At 42.8% G+C, this 20,454-nt stretch overlaps 2 protein-coding genes across 4 annotated transcripts in view; both read right to left on the bottom strand.

Moving 5' to 3' along the window:
• The window catches only part of LOC139448912 (mucin-1-like), a 31,319-nt gene extending 16,929 nt beyond the window's left edge, over positions 1–14,390 (bottom strand). Inside the window, exon 1 of the mRNA XM_071230426.1 lies at positions 13,992–14,390. Within this exon, the coding sequence (XP_071086527.1) occupies positions 13,992–14,390 (399 nt within the window). The remainder of the gene's footprint in view (positions 1–13,991) is intronic.
• Positions 14,391–15,829: 1,439 nt separating this feature from the next.
• The window catches only part of LOC139447520 (eukaryotic translation initiation factor 2A-like), a 45,549-nt gene continuing 40,924 nt past the window's right edge, over positions 15,830–20,454 (bottom strand). The window contains exons 18-19 of one of the 3 annotated variants that reach the window (XM_071228926.1): positions 17,226–17,306; positions 15,830–16,369 (exon numbers count right to left, since the gene is read on the bottom strand). In XM_071228926.1, the coding sequence (XP_071085027.1) occupies positions 17,244–17,306 (63 nt within the window). In that variant the 3' untranslated portion in view covers positions 15,830–16,369; positions 17,226–17,243. Of the gene's footprint in view, positions 17,307–20,454 lie in introns of all 3 variants that reach the window. The other 2 variants (XM_071228927.1, XM_071228924.1) reach the window with 2 other exon arrangements.

Here is a 20,454-nt window from a genome sequence, read left to right as displayed (position 1 = left end):
ACGTCCCCTCAGTGTCAACACGTTCACATCACAAGCAGTAGTATACGTCCCCTCAGTGTCCACACGTTCACATCACAAGCAGTAGTATACGTCCCCTCAGTGTCAACACGTTCACATCACAAGCAGTAGTATACGTCCCCTCAGTGTCAACACGTTCACATCACAAGCAGTAGTTTACGTCCCCTCAGTGTCCACACGTTCACAGCACAAGCAATAGTATACGTCCCCTCAGTGTCAACACGTTCACATCACAAGCAGTAGTTTACGTCCCCTCAGTGTCCACACGTTCACATCACAAGCAGTAGTATACGTCCCCTCAGTGTCCACACGTTCACAGCACAAGCAGTAGTATACATCCCCTCAGTGTCCACACGTTCACATCACAAGCAGTAGTTTACGTCCCCTCGGTGTCAACACGTTCACATCACAAGCAGTAGTATACGTCCCGTCAACGTCATATAACAGCACCTATAGAGATTGCCCAAGTTCAGACTTGCGTGATTGCAGTTGGCAATATCATTGTTGCCACTACAGTTTTCTCAATAAATATATGTCATTATTAGTAACTCTGAAGAACGCTCCTATCGATGGAAGACATTGGAAAGTAGGTTAAATCACATAGACCCCTCTTCAAGCAAGTCAGGCTTCATTTTGTCTGACGGGTGATGGCCGTTTAATTTGATCCAATGGATCGTCAGGTGTCCGTTTCCAACTTATATTTTGTCAGATCGAGTCGGCGTCTGTCCACTTCCATCTCGGCTCCACGATCTTTTCCTAAATACAATCTTTAATGGTTTGTTCGTGGAATTGAAAAATCGATGTTGAAGTACATCTTGGGATCTGTCAGAAGGCATTTGCGTGTTGTCCCATTCTTTGAAGTTTTACTTGTTAACAAGCCGAGGTAGAGGGTATAGGGGATTTACTGGACGCGCGGGGAGGAAGGGGCACGCTACGTTCTCCGACATCATGCCAAGAGGTCAGTACGAGGATTGTCTATTGGGACGAAGTACGGCCATAATGAGCACACTGACTCGTGGAAATATCTTCTCCAAAGAGTGTCGGTGATCAGGAGCCGAGTTGCAATTATTGTGAGGGAAAGATCATGCAGTAAACTTGGGCTTCTAAATACTGTACTTTATAAGGGTTTCTCTGTTTCTGAATAACGTATTTTACAAGGGTTATGTGTTTCTGAATAATGCATTTTGCAAAGGTCATGTGTTTCTGAATAATGTATTTAACAAGGGTTATGGGTTTCTGAATAATGCATTTTACAAGGGTCATGTGTTCCTGAATAATGTACTGTACAAGGGTTATGTGTTTGTGTATAATGTCTTTTACAAGGTGTGTGTGTATCTGAATAATGTACTTTACAAGGGGTGGGTGTTTGTGTATAATGTCTTTTACAAGGTTTGTGTGTATCTGAATAATGTACTTTACAAGGGGTGGGTGTTTCTGAATAATGCATTTTACAAGGGGTGGGTGTTTCTGAATAATGCATTTTACAAGGGGTGGGTGTTTCTGAATAATGCATTTTACAAGGGGTGGGTGTTTCTGAATAATGCATTTTACGAGGGTCATGTGTTCCTGAATAATGTACTGTACAAGGTTTGTGTGTATCTGAATAATGTATTTTACAAAGGGTATGTGTTTCTGTATAATGTCTTTTACAAGGGTTATGTGTTTCTGAATAATGTATTTTACAAAGGTTATGAGTTTCTGTATAATGTCTTTTACAAGGTTTGTGTGTATCGGAATAATGTATTTTACAAGGTTTGTGTGTATCGGAATAATGTATTTTACAAGGTTTGTGTGTATCGGAATAATGTATTTTACAAGGGTTATGTGTTTCTGAATAATACATTTTACAAGGGTTATGTGTTTCGGAAAAATGTATTTTACAAGGGTTATGTGTTTCTGTATAATGTCTTTTACAAGGTTTGTGTGTATCTGAATAATGTATTTTACAAAGGTTATGTGTTTCTGTCGGACTGTGTGTCAAGTTTCAAGAAATGATTGGCAAACTATGATCGGCTATCGACCACCTTTGACCCTCGGTGATGTAACAATATTCATGATGCCTCCAGATTTCTGAATCTAAATTTATTTGAAATATGAAGAGAGATATGTATGTTTTTAGCCGGATCTGGACGTGTACGTGGTACCTTGTAACCCTCACTGGGCTGAGGCCATCTAGGTTTGGATGCTTGACAGGGCAACGCTTTAGGAGACTGCCGGGTAGAAGTTTGTGAATCTGTTGACACTCGTAAAGTTAGGTTTTACAGTTTTAATTTTGAATATTGAGATTAGATTTTAAGGTCTAAGCCGCGAGACTAAAGAAACTGACACTGCAGAATCATCCCCAGATATTATATGGTCCACGTCCGTCCCCCGGGTGCTTCTTTTTCAATTTTAAAGACGTGTAATATATTCATTTTGACAAGTATTGGCAAATGTCTGAACTCATAAGGCAACAGTCCTATCATGGGTAAAACGTGACGGACTCTTGTTTATGATGCGCCCCACAAGAGGTTGACAGTTTACAGCTAAATCCAGTGTTTCAATCAGCTGACATTAGTATGTCATCTAGGAAGACACTGGGATTCAGATTTTTTCACGACAGTACAACTTGGAAAGACATATCGTTTTTTATGCTAAGGACAAAAGATTTATGGCATGGAATTGAAAGTTTTGTAAGTGTTTTGAATATATAGTATGCTTCAATTGTAAAAATGTTTAAGCTATATTTTACCAGAAATGAAACGTTCAGAGTGAGTGAGTATGGTTTTACGCCGCTTTTAGCAATATTCCAGCAATATCACGGCGGGGGACACCAGAAATGGGCTTCACACATTGTACCCATATCGGGAATCGAACCCGGGTCCTCGGCGTGACGAGCGAACGCTTTAACCACTAGGATACCCGACTGCCCCGAAACGTTCAGAGAACTGCTAACTTGGTAGTATATGTAGCACTCCAATGGTGAATCAGATTTAATTAAAGCATTTACATTAAAACCTTATTTTATTTTTTCAAATTGAAGGGAAATCAAATATTTAAAAATAATATAGTGATATTCCAGCTATATGATGGCGGCCCGTAAATAATGGCGTCTGGATCAGACAATCCAGTGATTGATGTCATGAGCATCGATCCACGCAACTGGGATACGATGACACGCATCAAACCAAGTAAGCGAGCCTTTCCACCCGACCCGTTCGTCGCCTCTTACGGAAAGCATGGGTTGCTGAACACCTATTCTACCCCGGGGTTGATAACTGTTTGGAACTGTGTAGACGATGACGCTGGTTTTCGTCAAGACATGATCATCTGTTTCCACTTGGGATTTGCTTTTCTGAAAATGAAAACAAATATACTCTCTCAGGTTCCATCAGTGATGACGTCAGTTCACATGCGGATGTGTTCTCATTCACTCCAACCCGATTTCTTGATTTGGGGCTTAAGTCCATGGACAACCTAATCATTCAGTCTTCCCAATACCATATCAAACTATTTGGTTTCTTTATTTGGTCTTACTTGAACGTAGTACCTCTCACAAGGTTATTATGAGATAGCAAGAAACCTACAATACTTAGGCATGCTACAATACTATAGACAGTAGGTTAATAAAAATCAGGTGAGGTGAAATAGGACTCAACGTCGGGTTCAAGATTATTGCATTTATATACATGTAACCAAGTGCGTGCGTGTGTGTGTACGTGGTAAACGTACACAATCAAGCGGAGCTCGTACACGATGTGAATGTACAGAACCGCTAGCACATGTATGCACCTGGTGAATGTACAGAACCACCAGCACATGTATGCACCTGGTGAATGTACAGAACCGCCAGCACATGTATGCACCTGGTGAATGTACACAACCGCTAGCACATGTATACAAGGCCTCCACTGCTGTCGTATTGAAAGTATCGTTTGTACCTAGTACTCAGCCATTCTGAATGTATCGTTCCTTTATGAATTATAGTATGTGCTATTCGGAACAGCTTATAACCATTTTTGTAGATTTTAACTTCACGTACATTAATTAATCTCAATTTTGTATACTAGTATATACTGTACTATAACTAGGTTTAAAATGTTGACGCTTGCTCATATGATCCCGGCAACGGTGTCTCTAAAATGTTCTATGATTTCCGATCGCAGTAATATTGGAACAATCATTCTGCCCACCACCCAGGCATTCCTACATGTATCATTGTTAGATGCAATGGGCTTGTGGTATACCAAGAAACATGTGATACGTTTAAATGTGTATATTTGTGTGATCCCAGCACATGCCGCCACTGTATTACCACCATACAGTCACTCACGTCGACCTTACGCTCACTTGCCCGTGTATCTGGATTCTGGAACGTTACACGTGATCGGCGCCCATTCCCATGTGCTCATGTTGTCTGCACTATGGCGTCGGGTTGCAGTGTGGCGATCATTCAAACGTGGAATTAAACGTGGCCGTCGTGCACTCGGTGTAGCTGCATGAAGCAAGGTGACTCCAACCACAGTAGTCCCGGGTAGACGGTTGGCGATTTGATTGGGCTTGTGTCCTTTATTCCGTAGAGCAAGGGTCCCGATGAGGGTCGTGTACGGATGAGGGCCTTGGGCGTCCTGATTGTGGTCGATCGTCAACGTTTTGTGTCTGGTGAAATCTGTTCAACAGTCTGCTTATAACAAAGTGTGGCCCATTATTAACTCTGTCGGGGATACCCTCAAGTCAGACTAGCCATACGTTTAGCTGCAGTACGTCTAAGTAATATTCAAAATTTAGACAATAATTTTAATGATACCACTATATATTTTGTCTTGTAAAGATGTATCTTTTCCACTTGTCCAACACTGTAGGTTAACGTCATTTATTTTTTCCTGGACTAAAATGTTTAGGATAAAGTTTTGAAATTTTGTGAAAACCATTTGTAACTAATTCCAACTTCGTCAAAAGTTCGTTTGATGCATGTAACACATTTATGTTTGAACTTTCCAAATAGATTGCCATTAAATAATAACTTGTATAAAAGGAAGGATAATTTAGAAGATTTCCCGGAGATTTTCCCAAAACCATATCATTTTTCATTTTAACTAAGTTTGATTGAAGGAACCTTACAAGTTCTTCCTGTACCACGTAGGAGTTCATTTTCTTTATGCCCCTAGAGAAACGTTCTATAGTGGCGATGTTGCCAAATCCCCCTACTTCGCATCCGTAGATAAGAACTGGTATTACCATACTGCCCAGAAGCCGCAATTGACATCAACCGTTTGCTTTGTTATATTAACATCAAGGTATTCACAGGAATCAACTTTTATCCAAAACAGCAACACCATACAATAACATAAATACTGTGATAATACAGAATCATAGAATTCGTCTGGTTTCAGTTGGACACCTGTACATGAATCCTGGACGGGTACCGCCTCGAAGTCATTTAAACATATTGCAAACAGGACAGGCGACATGTTTTCTCCTTGTCAAACTCCAGATGTACATAAAGTGATTTTTTTCACTAAACCATTACACGAAACACGTGATTTCATATTCTGGTTCATACATTGCATTATAAATAACTTTAAAACATTTTCCAGATATGTTACTTTGTAATGGTTTTTTTTTCAAAACTTCTAATCGCCTAAGTGTTTCCAAATACTTTTTAAAAATCCACAAACGCACAAAAAATATTTTCCAAGCTTTTAATAATTCCGAGATAATAAACTGAGGTCCAAAAGAAACTTTACCAGAGTTTGAAATCACTCTTGCTCAAAAACAACAAAACATACATGCATGAAGTAAAGTGTATTGAGAAAATCAATAGATCAACTTAATCAACACTGAAACAATCAGTGACAATCATACCACGACCGAGAATGACGTCAGAGCCCCCCAAAGTTGGGTGTGCTACAAAGCTCGAGCTTTCAGAATCATAGACAATAGGCAGAGTACATAAACAATCGCCCACGTTCAATAACAAGTCATTAGTAGCGTGTGTGACCACCAAATGCCTCAATACACGCAAAAACTCTTCGACGCACAGAAAAAGTCAGTCGTCTGATGAGGTCACGTGGGATTTGACGCCATTCTTCATGGAGGGCCAAGATCAGTTCTTGCCGGTTGGCTGGAGAGTGTGGTCGTTGTCGAACACGACGATCCATCAAGTCCCTGAGGTGTTCTATGGGGGACATGTCGGGTGAGCGTGCAGGCCATGGCAGGATGTTGACGTTGTTGGCTGCGAGGAAGTTAGTGACAATTCTGGCTGTATGGGCTCTAACGTTGTCATGCTGATAAATGACACCACGTGGCTGCTGTTGGAGAAATGGTAGGACACCTGGACGAAGAATGTTATCCATGTAACGCTGAGCAGTCAAGTTTCCGTCAACGATGACCAGCGGTGTCCTCTCCTGCCCACAGATCCCTCCCCACACCATGACACTCCCTCCACCATATGGTACGACCCCCTGCACGCAACACGCCGCCGTTCGTTCACCCCTTCGGCGGTAAACACGTTGTCTTCCATCAGCCCTAAACATACTGAATCGACTTTCGTCAGTGAAGACAACCCTCTGACAGTCACGTCGTTGCCAACGTCGTACAGTCCGGGCCCATCTCAATCGCAGACGACGATGTTGCGCTGTCAATAGCTGTCCTCTGTATGGTCTAAAAGCCCGGAGTCTCCTGGCCACTGTATGTCGACTAACCCTGTGACCTAAGGTATTTGTCTCCGATGATGTCACTGTCAGGAAGCGATTTCGGAGGTGCAAGGTACGCAAGTACCGGTCATCATGGGGCGTGGTCACCCTGGGTATGCCTGTTCTTGGCCTGTCAGCGGTCCGCCCTGTCTGTCTGTAACTTTGCATCAAGTTGGTAACGGCAACACGGGAGCAACCGAAGGTTCGTGCAATATGGGCGTGGGGGGCTCCCATCTGTACCATACCCAAGGCTCGTTCACGTTATTCGACTGTGATTCGTGGCATTTCTTTTGTGTGTTTTTTTTATCACTGTGGATGTCTGACTTGCCGTTGCAATCGGTTTTTTCCCTTACCCGCACGTAAATTTGCAGTCGTCCGTGGTGCACGTGTTTTTCACTTTTTCGTGTATTATCTCGCAAACATGTAACAGACGATTAACATTTTCTGCATACACTATTGTTGTATTTAGGTTATGTGTTTTAGATAGACTTCATCGAAAAACAAATTATACTTTGTCTGAAATTTATATTTTCAATTGGTAAAGTTTCTTTGGGGCGTCAGTTTATAAAGCAAAACTGTGATCACTGGTAGAACATCCTTATCTGAAACCTATCTGAGTTTCGATGAATGTTTGTAAACAATTATTTAAAACTGCAGGGTAAAGTTTCCCAAAACAACCCAGGGGGCCTTAAGTTTTTGTGTGGGTTTTGTGGATCCACGTTTTTTAAGATTTGTCCTATGAGATGTTACTTCTATGTGTTTCACACATTTGCGTTATTCAATATTGCATTTGAGGGGGGTTTGTTGGCGTTTAATTATCACTAAGTGGTCACATATTCAGTGGTATTATTTCTAAACTGAAACCGCTCTGCTTTCTGATACGTTTTATACATTGGTCCTGTTCTGTTTTAAGAAACAAACAAAGTTGGTTGGTAACGTTTCTTTTGCTCGTCAGTTTAGGTTATTGCTATAATCTATTTTTATTGATTTATATGTTTATGTTGTATATTTTGTTCCGATTCGGGGTAACTGATGCTTAATGGTCATTTCACATCACAGTCAACAACTGTTTCAGTCACATCACAGTCAACAACTTTTTCAGTCATATCACAGTCAACAACTGTTTCAGTTATATCACAGTCAACAACTGTTTCAGTCACATCACAGTCAACAACTTTTTCAGTCATATCACAGTCAACAACTGTTTCAGTCATATCACAGTCAACAACTGTTTCAGTCATATCACAGTCAACAACTGTTTCAGTCACATCACAGTCAACAACTGTTTCAGTCATATCACAGTCAACATCGTTTCAGTCATATCACAGTCAACAACTGTTTCAGTCATATCACAGTGGGACATGCAGAGTCAATAACCTTGTCCAAGCATACAACACAGTGACTTGCATGATATGGCCTCTTGAAATGGAAGATTTGAAATGATTATAAATATATATAGGGTTACAGACATATTTACTCCAATGGTCATATATATCTGTCAAAGATTATGGGTTAAGGAGGCTGAGCTATATTTTTCAAGCAGATGGAGGTTGATTATTTAGACAAAATTATGAGCTATGCCTGCCTATGTTTCTAAAAGTAGTCAAATGCAGGAACAATTCTATCTGCCTATTTACAGCATTAGTTAACTGCAAACCACCTGGTCGTCATTTTGACAATGACACCACAAACAAGCTCAGAGCCAGTGAGCCAGTGCCCTAGCACCGTGCCTGAATCACGTCCATGACTGCATATGGGAGTAGCGGGTATGACCCTGTGGAACAACTGTTCCCAGACAGGACATAGCAACGTACGTTTTTCTGCCGAGACACTCCGTGTGGACTGATTAGAGAGATAGAGAGTGAAAGTTACCGGGAAAGGGTTCATGGCTGAACTATCTACTTATTAGCCAAGAACAAGCTCTGGATAGTACTTTCCAAAAGCTCGTGGTCGAACATATCGAATTTCTCATTTGTACGAGTAGAAGTTTCATTATTGGAACTATTAGCGGGAGTAGTCGAATATTTATTTTCAGGATGGCCGGTCTTGTGACCTAACTCCATTATTGGGCATGACTTGATGGCGCGGTGTGACGTCAAATCACACAGCATAACATTGTCGGAGTAACGTTAACATCTACTGCCGATACAAGGTTTATTTCACATATATACTCAACAACAAAAGTTCCTGTGACACCAATATTTTAGTGTATTTTATGCAAGCCCCATGCCTTCCACTACCCAAGAATTGGTATAAAAACATGTGCGTTAACGGGATTCCATATGCATTGTTTAGCATCGTGCTGACAACAACCACTCAGAAAAACAACAAAATTATGCAATTATTCAACATTACGAAATACCACGCCCGTCCGAAAATGAACGTTTGCGAGCCATTGGTATGCTTGAAGCAGGATCGAGTCAATGTGATGTTGCAAGACAATTTAAAGTCCACAGAAGCACCATTTGGTGTTTATGGCAACGTTGGCAACAGACAAATGCAGTCACAGACCATCCTCGGAGTGGCAGGCCACGCGCAACCAATAATCGACAAGACAACTGGATTCGAACAACACACCTATGAAATCGATTCCAGCCAGCAACAGTGACTGCAAGAAGCATCCCTGGACTTCGACGAATATTTTCACAAACTGTATGTCGTCGGCTCAGATGTGCAGGGATTGTCGCCAGAAGACCCGCCAGGCGTCCCATTTTGACCGGAAACCACCGTCAAGCACGTCTACATGGGTGAAGACAGCGTCTACGCTGAACGGCCATGCAGTGGGGACAAGTTCTATTCACTGACGAGTCTCGTTTTCACCTCAGCCACAGCGATGGACGGATTCGAGTGTACCGATGTCGAAGTGAACGTTACGTCAATCATTGTGTCATGGAAGAAGATCGGTTCGGGGTCGGCAACATGATGGTATTGGGTGGGATTACAGCAAGACAGAGGACCCGTTTGATAGTGGTAGGGGGAAATCTCAATGGACAGCGCTATCGCGACGAGATAATCGGCCCTGTTGTTCTACCGTTTTTGCGTCGTCATGGCCCAGGCATTACCTTTCAAAATGACAACCCCCGGCCTCATATTGCTTGACTTGTTCAGGATTCTCTTCAACAAAACAACGTGAATGTCATCCCTTGGCCGACTCGCTCCCTTGATCTCTCACCAATCCAGCACATGTGGGTTGAGATGGATCGGCGCCTTTTGGCGTCAACCACGTGTTACACAGACACTCCAGGAACTTCGAAACATGCTCCAGCAGATATGTACAGATACCCCACAGGACTTTGTGCGACGCCTGGTCCATTCCATGAGATGAAAGATGTGTTGCTTGCATCGCAACCAGAGGTGGACACACACGCTATTGATTTGTAAATCAATGACATTTTGGCATGTTCATGTTTTTTTTTATGAAATCACGCATTTTCTGAAGTCAGTATTGCAAATTAAACCATTTGAACACTCACGGGAGTCTTTTATCTGTTGCAAACCGAAATTGTTTCAGATTTGGTAAAATACATAACTTTGCATCAAATCCTATTCAATGTCACAGGAACTTTTGTTCAGTATATATGGTATACACAGCTTAGTGGCCTCTCTACATGACTGTTGTGTGCTGAACAAGACGGTACTCACATGTTCTGTGTATTATTTGTGTGTTTGTTTCTTTAAACACAACAAACAGCAATATTCCAGCTCTATGACGGCGGTCTATAAATAATCGAGTCTGGATCAGAAAATCCAGTGATTGACATCATGAGCATCGATCTACGCAATCGGGATACGATGACATTCATCAACCAAGTCAGCGAGCCTGACCACCCGATCCCGTTAGAAGCTGCTGTAACTTTACATAACTGTAGTCAGGTGTACTGTATGTGACAGTAGTCAGGTGTACTGTATGTGACAGTAGTCAGGTGTACTGTATGTGGCATCAGTCAAGTATACTGTATGTGACAGTAGTCAGGTGTACTGTATGTGACTGTAGTCAGGTGTACTGTATGTGGCATCAGTCAGGTGTACTATATGTGACAGTAGTCAGGTGTACTGTATGTGGCATCAGTCAGGTGTACTGTATGTGACATCAGTCAGGTGTACTATATGTGACAGTAGTCAGGTGTACTATATGTGGCATCAGTCAGGTGTACTATATGTGACAGTAGTCAGGTGTACTGTATGTGACAGTAGTCAGGTGTACTATATGTGACAGTAGTCAGGTGTACTGTATGTGGCATCAGTCAGGTGTACTGTATGTGACAGTGGTCAGGTGTACTGTATGTGACTGTAGTCAGGTGTACTATATGTGACTGTAGTCAGGTGTACTGTATGTGACAGTAGTCAGGTGTACTATATGTGACTGTAGTCAGGTGTACTATATGTGACTGTAGTCAGGTGTACTGTATGTGACAGTAGTCAGGTGTACTATATGTGACAGTAGTCAGGTGTACTGTATGTGACTGTAGTCAGGTGTACTGTATGTGACTGTAGTCAGGTGTACTATATGTGACAGTAGTCAGGTGTACTGTATGTGACATCAGTCAGGTGTACTATATGTGGCATCAGTCAGGTGTACTATATGTGACAGTAGTCAGGTGTACTGTATGTGACAGTAGTCAGGTGTACTATATGTGACAGTAGTCAGGTGTACTGTATGTGGCATCAGTCAGGTGTACTGTATGTGACAGTGGTCAGGTGTACTGTATGTGACTGTAGTCAGGTGTACTATATGTGACAGTAGTCAGGTGTACTGTATGTGACAGTAGTCAGGTGTACTATATGTGACTGTAGTCAGGTGTACTGTATGTGACAGTAGTCAGGTGTACTATATGTGACTGTAGTCAGGTGTACTGTATGTGACTGTAGTCAGGTGTACTGTATGTGGCATCAGTCAGGTGTACTATATGTGACTGTAGTCAGGTGTACTGTATGTGGCATCAGTCAGGTGTACTGTATGTGGCATCAGTCAGGTGTACTATATGTGACAGTAGTCAGGTGTACTATATGTGACAGTAGTCAGGTGTACTATATGTGACAGTGGTCAGGTGTACTGTATGTGACATCAGTCAGGTGTACTATATGTGACAGTAGTCAGGTGTACTATATGTGACAGTAGTCAGGTGTACTGTATGTGGCATCAGTCAGGTGTACTGTATGTGACATCAGTCAGGTGTACTATATGTGACAGTAGTCAGGTGTACTATATGTGGCATCAATCAGGTGTACTATATGTGACAGTGTTCAGGTGTACTGTATGTGACTGTAGTCAGGTGTACTGTATGTAACTGTAGTCAGGTGTACTGTATGTGACTGTAGTCAGGTGTGCTGTATGTGACTGTAGTCAGGTGTACTGTATGTAACTGTAGTCAGGTGTACTGTATGTGACTGTAGTCAGGTGTACTGTATGTGACTGTAGTCAGGACTACTGTATGCGACTGTAGTCAGGTGTACTGTATGTGACTGTAGTCAGGTGTACAGTATTTGACTGTATCCAGGGCTACTGTATGTACTCCTAAAGGCTTTGCATGGCCTTCACACAACATCAGATTCCGCTGGCGCACCAACGTGTGTCCATCGGCTTTGCCTGTACTCCACAAAGCGTAGTATCCCGACATCAGATGCCGATGGCGCACCAACCTGTGTCTGTCGGCTTTGCCTGTACCGCACACATCAGATCGGCAAACATAACGTGGTGTACATAAAAGTACATATTGATACATTACAGTGGAAGGACTAGTTATAACACGAGATTAATCATGCCTAACATAATCCTACCTTTGTGTGTTTGAAATTTCAAATGACATCATGGTTGAAGGACATTGTGAAGCTCGATGATGTTAGGACACAGGGGAATGATACCAGGGTGTGTTTGTGAGGCTCGGGGTGCTTGGTGAACGTGGAGCCACGTGACATCATAATGATGGGAATCTTCTAGGAAGTTATACCAGCAATAATGTTTCCATATATTCCAACGAAACAAATATAGCCTGAGGGGCAAAAGAAACTATGCCAATTTTTATAATAATGTAATTTATATAACATATTGTTTCAATGAAGACTGGGGTATGAAATGAATTTGCAACCGCGTGACACCTACCATGTTTGATATGTTGTAATTTTGTTCATTTTCCAAGATAGGATGACTAAGAGACCCATCAGCAGTTGTGTATTATGCGAATTGTTCTGTTATTTTTAAAAGTTTCAAACCAAATGTTTTTAGAAAAAAAGACGTAGTTATTTTCAATTGAAAATCAAACATATGATAAAATCAACTGAGAGGTATAGTTTCTTTTGCTTCAATTTATTTTATAAAGGGACGACCACCGAGGTGAAATTAGACATTATCAATAGGCTCTTTTTGTATGGCTAATTCAAGCATTTGCAATACTGTGCCTTTGTGAGCAGCAGAAAGCGTATATCTTGTCATTTCAATTAACATGTTTTTGTTTTTTTTATATTTAGACATATTTAACTATTTCACCCTGCATTTCATACAAAATGCTCAAACTCCGCCTCTTTCTCGGTACGTATATTTTTGTGTTAGTCATAAGTATCATGTATATAAACGCTAGTCATATATCATGAATATAAACGCTAGTCATATATCATGAATATCAACGTCAGTCATATATCATAAATATCAACGCCAGTCATATATCATGAATATGGACAGAGCTGTGACTAGCCAGTTGTTACACTACAAAGTCCGTCCAGGCTAACCAGTTGTCTCACTATCCCCAACACAGCTCCGTCCAGGCTTACCAGCTGTCTCACTATCCCCGTGCACAGCTCCGTCAAGGCTTACCAGTTGTCTCACTATTCCCGTGCACAGCTCCGTCCAGGCTTACCAGTTGTCTCACTATCCCCAACACAGCTCCGTCCAGACTTACCAGTTGTCTCACTATCCCCAACACAGCTCCGTCCAGACTTACCAGTTGTCTCACTATCCCCAACACAGCTCCGTCCCATGTGACTTGACTGTCTGCTTCTTATCGTGCCCTAGTGGTACGGATGAGGTGGTGTGGCTTGGTGACTTGACTGACTGCATGTTATCGTGCCCTGGTGGGACGGATAAGGTGGTCTGGCTTGGTGACTTGGCTGACTGCATGTTATCGTGCCCTGGTGGTGTGGATGAGGTGTTGTTGTTTGGTGACTTGGCTGACTGCATGTCATTGTGCCCTGATGGTGTGGATGAGGTGGTGTGGCTTGGTGACTTGGCTGACTGCATCTTATCGTGCCCTGGTGGTGTGGCTGACTGCATCTTATCGTGCCCTGGTAGTGTGTATGGGGTGGTACGGATGAGGTGGTGTGGCTTGGTGACTTGGCTGACTGCATGTTATCGTGCCCTGGTAGTGTGGATGAGGTGGTGTGGCTTGGTGACTTGGCTGACTGCATCTTATCGTGCCCTGGTGGTGTGGATGAGGTGGTGTGGCTTGGTGACTTGGCTGACTGCATGTTATCTTGCCCTGGTGGTATTGATGAGGTGGTGTGGTTGGGTGACTTGGCTGACTGCATCTTATCGTGCCCTGGTGGTGTGGATGAGGTGTTGTTGTTTGGTGACTTGGCTGACTGCATGTTATCGTGCCCTGGTGGTGTGGATGAGGTGGTGTGGCTTGGTGACTTGGCTGACTGCATCTTATCGTGCCCTGGTGGTACGGATGAGGTGGTGTGGCTTGGTGACTTGGCTGACTGCATCTAATCATGCCCTGATGGTGTGGATGAGGTGGTGTGGCTTGGTGACTTGGCTGACTGCATGTTATCGTGCCCTGGTGGTGTGGCTTGGTGACGCGGCTGACTGCATGTTATCGTGCCCTGGTGGTGTGGATGGGGTGGTACGGATGAGGTGGTGTGGTTTGGTGACTTTGCTGACTGCATCTTATCTTGCCCTGGTGGTATTGATGAGGTGGTGTGGTTGGGTGACTTGGCTGACTGCATCTTATCGTGTCCTGGTGGTGTGGATGAGGTGTTGTTGTTTGGTGACTTGGCTGACTGCATGTTATCGTGTTCTGGTGGTGTGGATGAGGTGGTGTGGCTTGGTGACTTGGCTGACTGCATGTTATCGTGCCCTGGTGGTGTGGATGGTGTGGTACGGATGAGGTGGTGTGTATGAGGTGGTGTGGTTGGGTGACTTGGCTGAATGCATCTTATCGTGTCCTGGTGGTGTGGATGAGGTGGTGTGGCTTGGTGACGCGGCTGACTGCATGTTATCGTGCCCTGGTGGTGTGGATGGGGTGGTGCGGATGAGGTGGTGTGGATGAGGTGGTGTGGTTGGGTGATTTGGCTGACTGCATCTTATCGTGTCCTGGTGGTGTGGATGAGGTGGTGTGGATGAGGTGGTGTGGCTTAGTGACGCGGCTGACTGCATGTTATCGTGTTCTGGTGGTGTGGATGGGGTGGTACGGATGAGGTGGTGTGTATGAGGTGGTGTGGTTGGGTGACTTGGCTGAATGCATCTTATCGTGTCCTGGTGGTGTGGATGAGGTGGTGTGGCTTTGTGACGCGGCTGACTGCATGTTATCGTGCCCTGGTGGTGTGGATGGGGTGGTAGGATGAGGTGGTGTGTATGAGGTGGTGTGGTTGGGTGATTTGGCTGACTGCATGTTATCGTGTCCTGGTGGTGTGGATGAGGTGATGAGGCTTGGTGACGCGGTTGACTGCATGTTATCGTGGCACCCTGATGGAATGGATGAAGTGGCTCTGCAACCAGTCACACTTCCACAATCCATCCGTTAGCCTGAATGACACAGCAATCAGCGTAACGGTCATAACGGCAACGCCTAACATGTCATGACTGTCAGCATGATAAAGATGGTAGCAAGACTTCTTCAAAAAGACAACTTGACAGCACTGAGCACATTGCCAATGCTGATGTTGCCGGGCCAACTGAAAACATCATTGTCGGTTTCAAACTTGGTCCCACATACAGTGGAGTTGAGCAGCGAGGAGACATTGTTGAATTGTGTCTGATAATGCTCCCTTTGGCCCCTGTGTTCATTTTGGATCACTTCACCATTTTCCGATCATGTCAGACAACATGGAATTGCTACAGTTAGAATATATCATACAATTTGGAACTTTTTTTTATGTTGAGTATATTCACAAGCAACAAACCCCACTGTTTATCTCAACTGGTTTATGTACATTATGGTACAGAGCATGACAAATAAATACAAAACAGAAATGTCTGCAGATACAGTCTGTCTGCTATTCCTCCCATAATCAGCTTAGATAAATCCTTCACACTAACAAACTATTCTCTGAGAAACTTGGCAATATAACCTGCCAGCTGTATTGTTTTCATCCCCTTTTCATCTGCAAGAGAATACAAATGTAAATAATGATTTGGGCTAAACAAACTGACTGCCTTGCTTCACCGATTTTCTGGATAAAAAAACCGAGAGGCAGGAGAAAACAAACAATAATATCTGGTCAGCTTACACTCCTACATGTAGTCTTCAAATAAGAGATTAACAAAAACACAAAGCAAAAGTTGTTGAACACATTTTCACTCAAACAAGATTTTTTGGTTTTATTTTTTTGTTTACAAGGGCAAAATAGGTCTGGCCATAAACAGCAAACAATAACTACATAAAAAACTGAGTTCTTATTCCTACTTCTGATTTTCCATAAAATATGATGGTCTCATATTCATTTCTTGGCATACCTCTGTGATGCTGCAACAGAAAACCTCAAATTACTCAAAAGCAAGTAGCTCTACAACATCCGACCAATCGAGACTCTATATTTCACACAATGGACTCAAGGAATCTTGATAGCCACTAGACAACAGCCAAATGCCAACTGGGTTATGAAATGGTCAATATGTCTGTTTTGGCTCATGACACTTGTCTGGACTTGAACTGAACTTCTGATCTGGCTAACACAATTTGTATCCCATGTATAAGTTGTTAATATACATACTCACTCATGCAGCTGGTAATCTAAACATCAAGGGTACTATTACCATACTGATCTGTTATAGTGTAAGTGATTAACTTCTTAGATATGATGAAACTGTCAGTGATTAGATGAAATCATTGGAAAGACCAATCAAAACTGTCTGTCTTTATTTGATTATTACCATGTTCTGGTTTCATAGCCTTATTTGAGCATTTCTTAGCTTTCAGCTGGTGAAAAATGTGGTTTGTTCTCGTGAGAGAAAGTGTTAGAAAAAATAATTTTAGACCACTCAGACCCATACTGCTGAGACAGTCATCTGGAGAATGCTTGTGATGATCCAATAAATACCTCATGCTAGCAACTGAATTGTATTTATCTCAATTCTTATAGTTCAAACAAAATAAAACTCCTATGTGAGATACAAAGAGATATAAAGAGACAACTTAATTTATTTCTTGGTCTTTCAGCTGAATATCAGAGCAGTTCCTACACAATCTCTGAGTAAACAAACACTGCAACATACATAGATATAAGAAAAAGGCAACAGACTGCAACAAGCAATTGGCCTTCCAGAAAGTGTCCTCTTGTTTATCATCTTAGTTCTCTGAGCAATGCCACAATGTTCCTAACCTTGACCTAGACAGAAGGTCATCTGACAGACAGGCTCTTGAGTTCTTCCAGAAGGGTTTCCTCAGTCTTCAGTTTCTCCAGCTGTAACAAAGAAAGGCAGTTAGTGAGTCAAAAACATCAACAGCCTTCCCTCGAATGTCAAACAGAAATCTAGGTAGTATAGCCTTGTGCCCACTAAGCATACCCATTCCATTAAATTGACACATACATTTGAGAGTACAAATAAGTAAACAGCAATACTATCCTTGCCATGGGGCACATTAAGTTAAGTTTGTTCATATAGTAGCCAATATACATGGAGAAGGGGAGGTAAACTCCAGAAAAACAAGCAGGAAATACTCACATCCCCCGCCAATATGACATGTCCATTGTGTGCAAGGCATTAGCTCCTGTGAACTATGTAATAATCAGAGAAATAAGGGAGTTCTTACTTTACTTAGAGATCATTGAGAGCAGGGGTTATCATGAGGTGTACTGAGAAGTACAGCACCAATCATCTGATGACCTGAGCAGTAGACTGGTGGCTCGAATGCTACAGCACTGGCATGATCAGTAAACAACAAGTCCAGTGTAGCTCTAAGACAGTGAGTTGGAGTGTGAATGAGTTGAGTCATTTTCTGCACATTAAAGAAATCTTCCAAGTTTCACAGTTGAAATCCCCAGAAACTAGGACGTGTTCGCATTTAGGCTGCTTGGAGAGATCCTGAAGTTTCTGCATGAAATCAGTAAGTGAATGTGACAACCATGTCCATGACATTTTGGGAGGAACATACGCACAAGCAATCCTGAACTTGCCAACAAGAAAGGAAATGTAATCAATACTGCGAGATGACATTATATCCTTGAAACAGCAATATCATGTAGTGTCTCCTGTATATACTTGATATCCTTGTCTTTTTCGATGTAATCATTGATGTGAACCACACCCACAAACTTATCATTCTTCACATCTTCGAAATAAGCATTGAGTGATCGAACATTCAAGTGAGCCACCTTGAGCCACCATCGCCATGACTGTTCTCTACAGGGTGTGTCCAAGTGGACACAGTCTTTCATTCCGCATTCTTGTCATCTCATCCAATGCTTTTTCGTTTACTTTAATTTTGTGTTCCTACAAGTTTTAGGCGTTTCCTTGATTTGGCTCTACTGAGCATTGAATACACTTGACCAGGCTGGGCTTTAAATTTACTTCCTATTGTAATTGTCACGTTTTCCGATCGAAAAAAAGAAATTTTCCAAAAATCCAAACTATCAAAATGAACCAGTTCACCACTAGAACTATCTATGTGCCAAGTTTGGTTAAGATATGTCTCATTTTCTGCTCCGGAAATGAAACATGACGAATGGATGGACAGATTGACAGACGGACAGACGGACAGAACCCATTCCTATTCCCCTTCTACTTCGTGGTGGGGGACAATAAAGGCAATAATTCAAACTTCAGTAGTTCAAGATTTTACCTTGACTTACAAATGTGGGGGTCCAGGGGACCCCAAATACTTAATTTTAAGTGTAACATGGTTGTCTGTCACACCACCACCCGCTGCTCACCACATCAACATGGTTGTCTGTCACACCTCCACCCACTGCTCACCACATCAACATGGTTGTCTGTCACACCTCCACCCGCTGCTCACCACATCAACATGGTTGTCTGTCACACCTCCACCCGCTGCTCACCACATCAACATGGTTGTCTGTCACACCTCCACCTGCTGCTCACCACATCAACATGGTTGTCTGTCACACCACCACCCGCTGCTCACCACATCAACATGGTTGTCTGTCACACCTCCACCCGCTGCTCACCACATCAACATGGTTGTCTGTCACACCACCACCCGCTGCTCACCACATCAACATGGTTGCCTGTCACACCTCCACCCGCTGCTCACCACATCAACATGGTTGTCTGTCACACCTCCACCCGCTGCTCACCACATCAACATGGTTGTCTGTCACACCACCACCCGCTGCTCACCACATCAACATGGTTGTCTGTCACACCTCCACCCGCTGCTCACCACATCAACATGGTTGTCTGTCACACCTCCACCCGCTGCTCACCACATCAACATGGTTGTCTGTCACACCACCACCCGCTGCTCCCCACATCAACATGGTTGTCTGTCACACCACCACCCGCTGCTCACCACATCAACATGGTTGTCTGTCACACCTCCACCCGCTGCTCACCACATCAACATGGTTGTCTGTCACACCACCACCCGCTGCTCACCACATCAACATGGTTGTCTGTCACACCTCCACCCACTGCTCACCACATCAACATGGTTGTCTGTCACACCACCACCCGCTGCTCACCACATCAACATTGGGACATGTTCTCCATCCATGCTCTTTTCAAACAATCATAACATAAGCAGGCACAAAATCACGAACACAAAAAGTGAGTTACTTTGTTATGTTGTGACTTCATTTCAGTGCATGAAGCAGAGCCAGTACATTTTGTTAAGTAATCTCGGAACCATTGCATGAAACTTGAGCCAGTACATTTAGTTTAGTAATTTCGGGACCATTGCATGAAGCAGAGCCAGTACATCTAGTTTAGTAATTTCGGGACAATTGCATGAAACAGAGCCAGTACATTTAGTATAGTAATTTCGGGACAATTGCATGAAGCAGAGCCAGTACATTTAGTATAGTAATTTCGGGACAATTGCATGAAGCAGAGCTAGTACATTTAGTAGAGTAATCTTGGGACCATTGCATGAAGCAGAGCCAGTACATTTAGTAGAGTAATCTTGGGACCATTGCATGAAGCAGAGCCAGTACATTTAGTATAGTAATTTCGGGACAATTGCATGAAACAGAGCCAGTACATTTAGATAAGTAATCTTGGGACCATTGCATGAAGCAGAGCCAGAACATTTAGTATAGTAATTTTGGGACAATTGCATGAAGCAGAGCCAGTACATTTAGTATAGTAGATTCACTTCCAAGTTTTATCTACAGTGGGTCAAAAGTTTATAGATTTTGAATGGGCCACTTTTCGTCATTGTGCGCTAAAACAATATCTGTGTCAGTTTCCCCGAGAAGATATGATCAAGGCCTAAGGATATTTGTGAATCTTGAACCTAGTGACCAAACAGCAATCTTTGTAGTCACAGATTCGTGATTGCTATTTTGAAATGTGATCTAGTTTTGACAAAGTCAGCAACCCCTCTGTCCCTGATCCTACACAACAGCACACACACAAACCCAACCC

The sequence above is a fragment of the Haliotis cracherodii genome, unplaced genomic scaffold, assembly GCF_022045235.1.
Source record: "Haliotis cracherodii isolate W230 unplaced genomic scaffold, xgHalCrac1.p SCAF_7, whole genome shotgun sequence".
Taxonomy (NCBI): Eukaryota; Metazoa; Mollusca; class Gastropoda; order Lepetellida; family Haliotidae; genus Haliotis; species Haliotis cracherodii.
The sequence above is the reverse complement of the archived record's forward strand: the minus strand, read 5'-3'. Positions and strand labels throughout refer to the sequence as shown.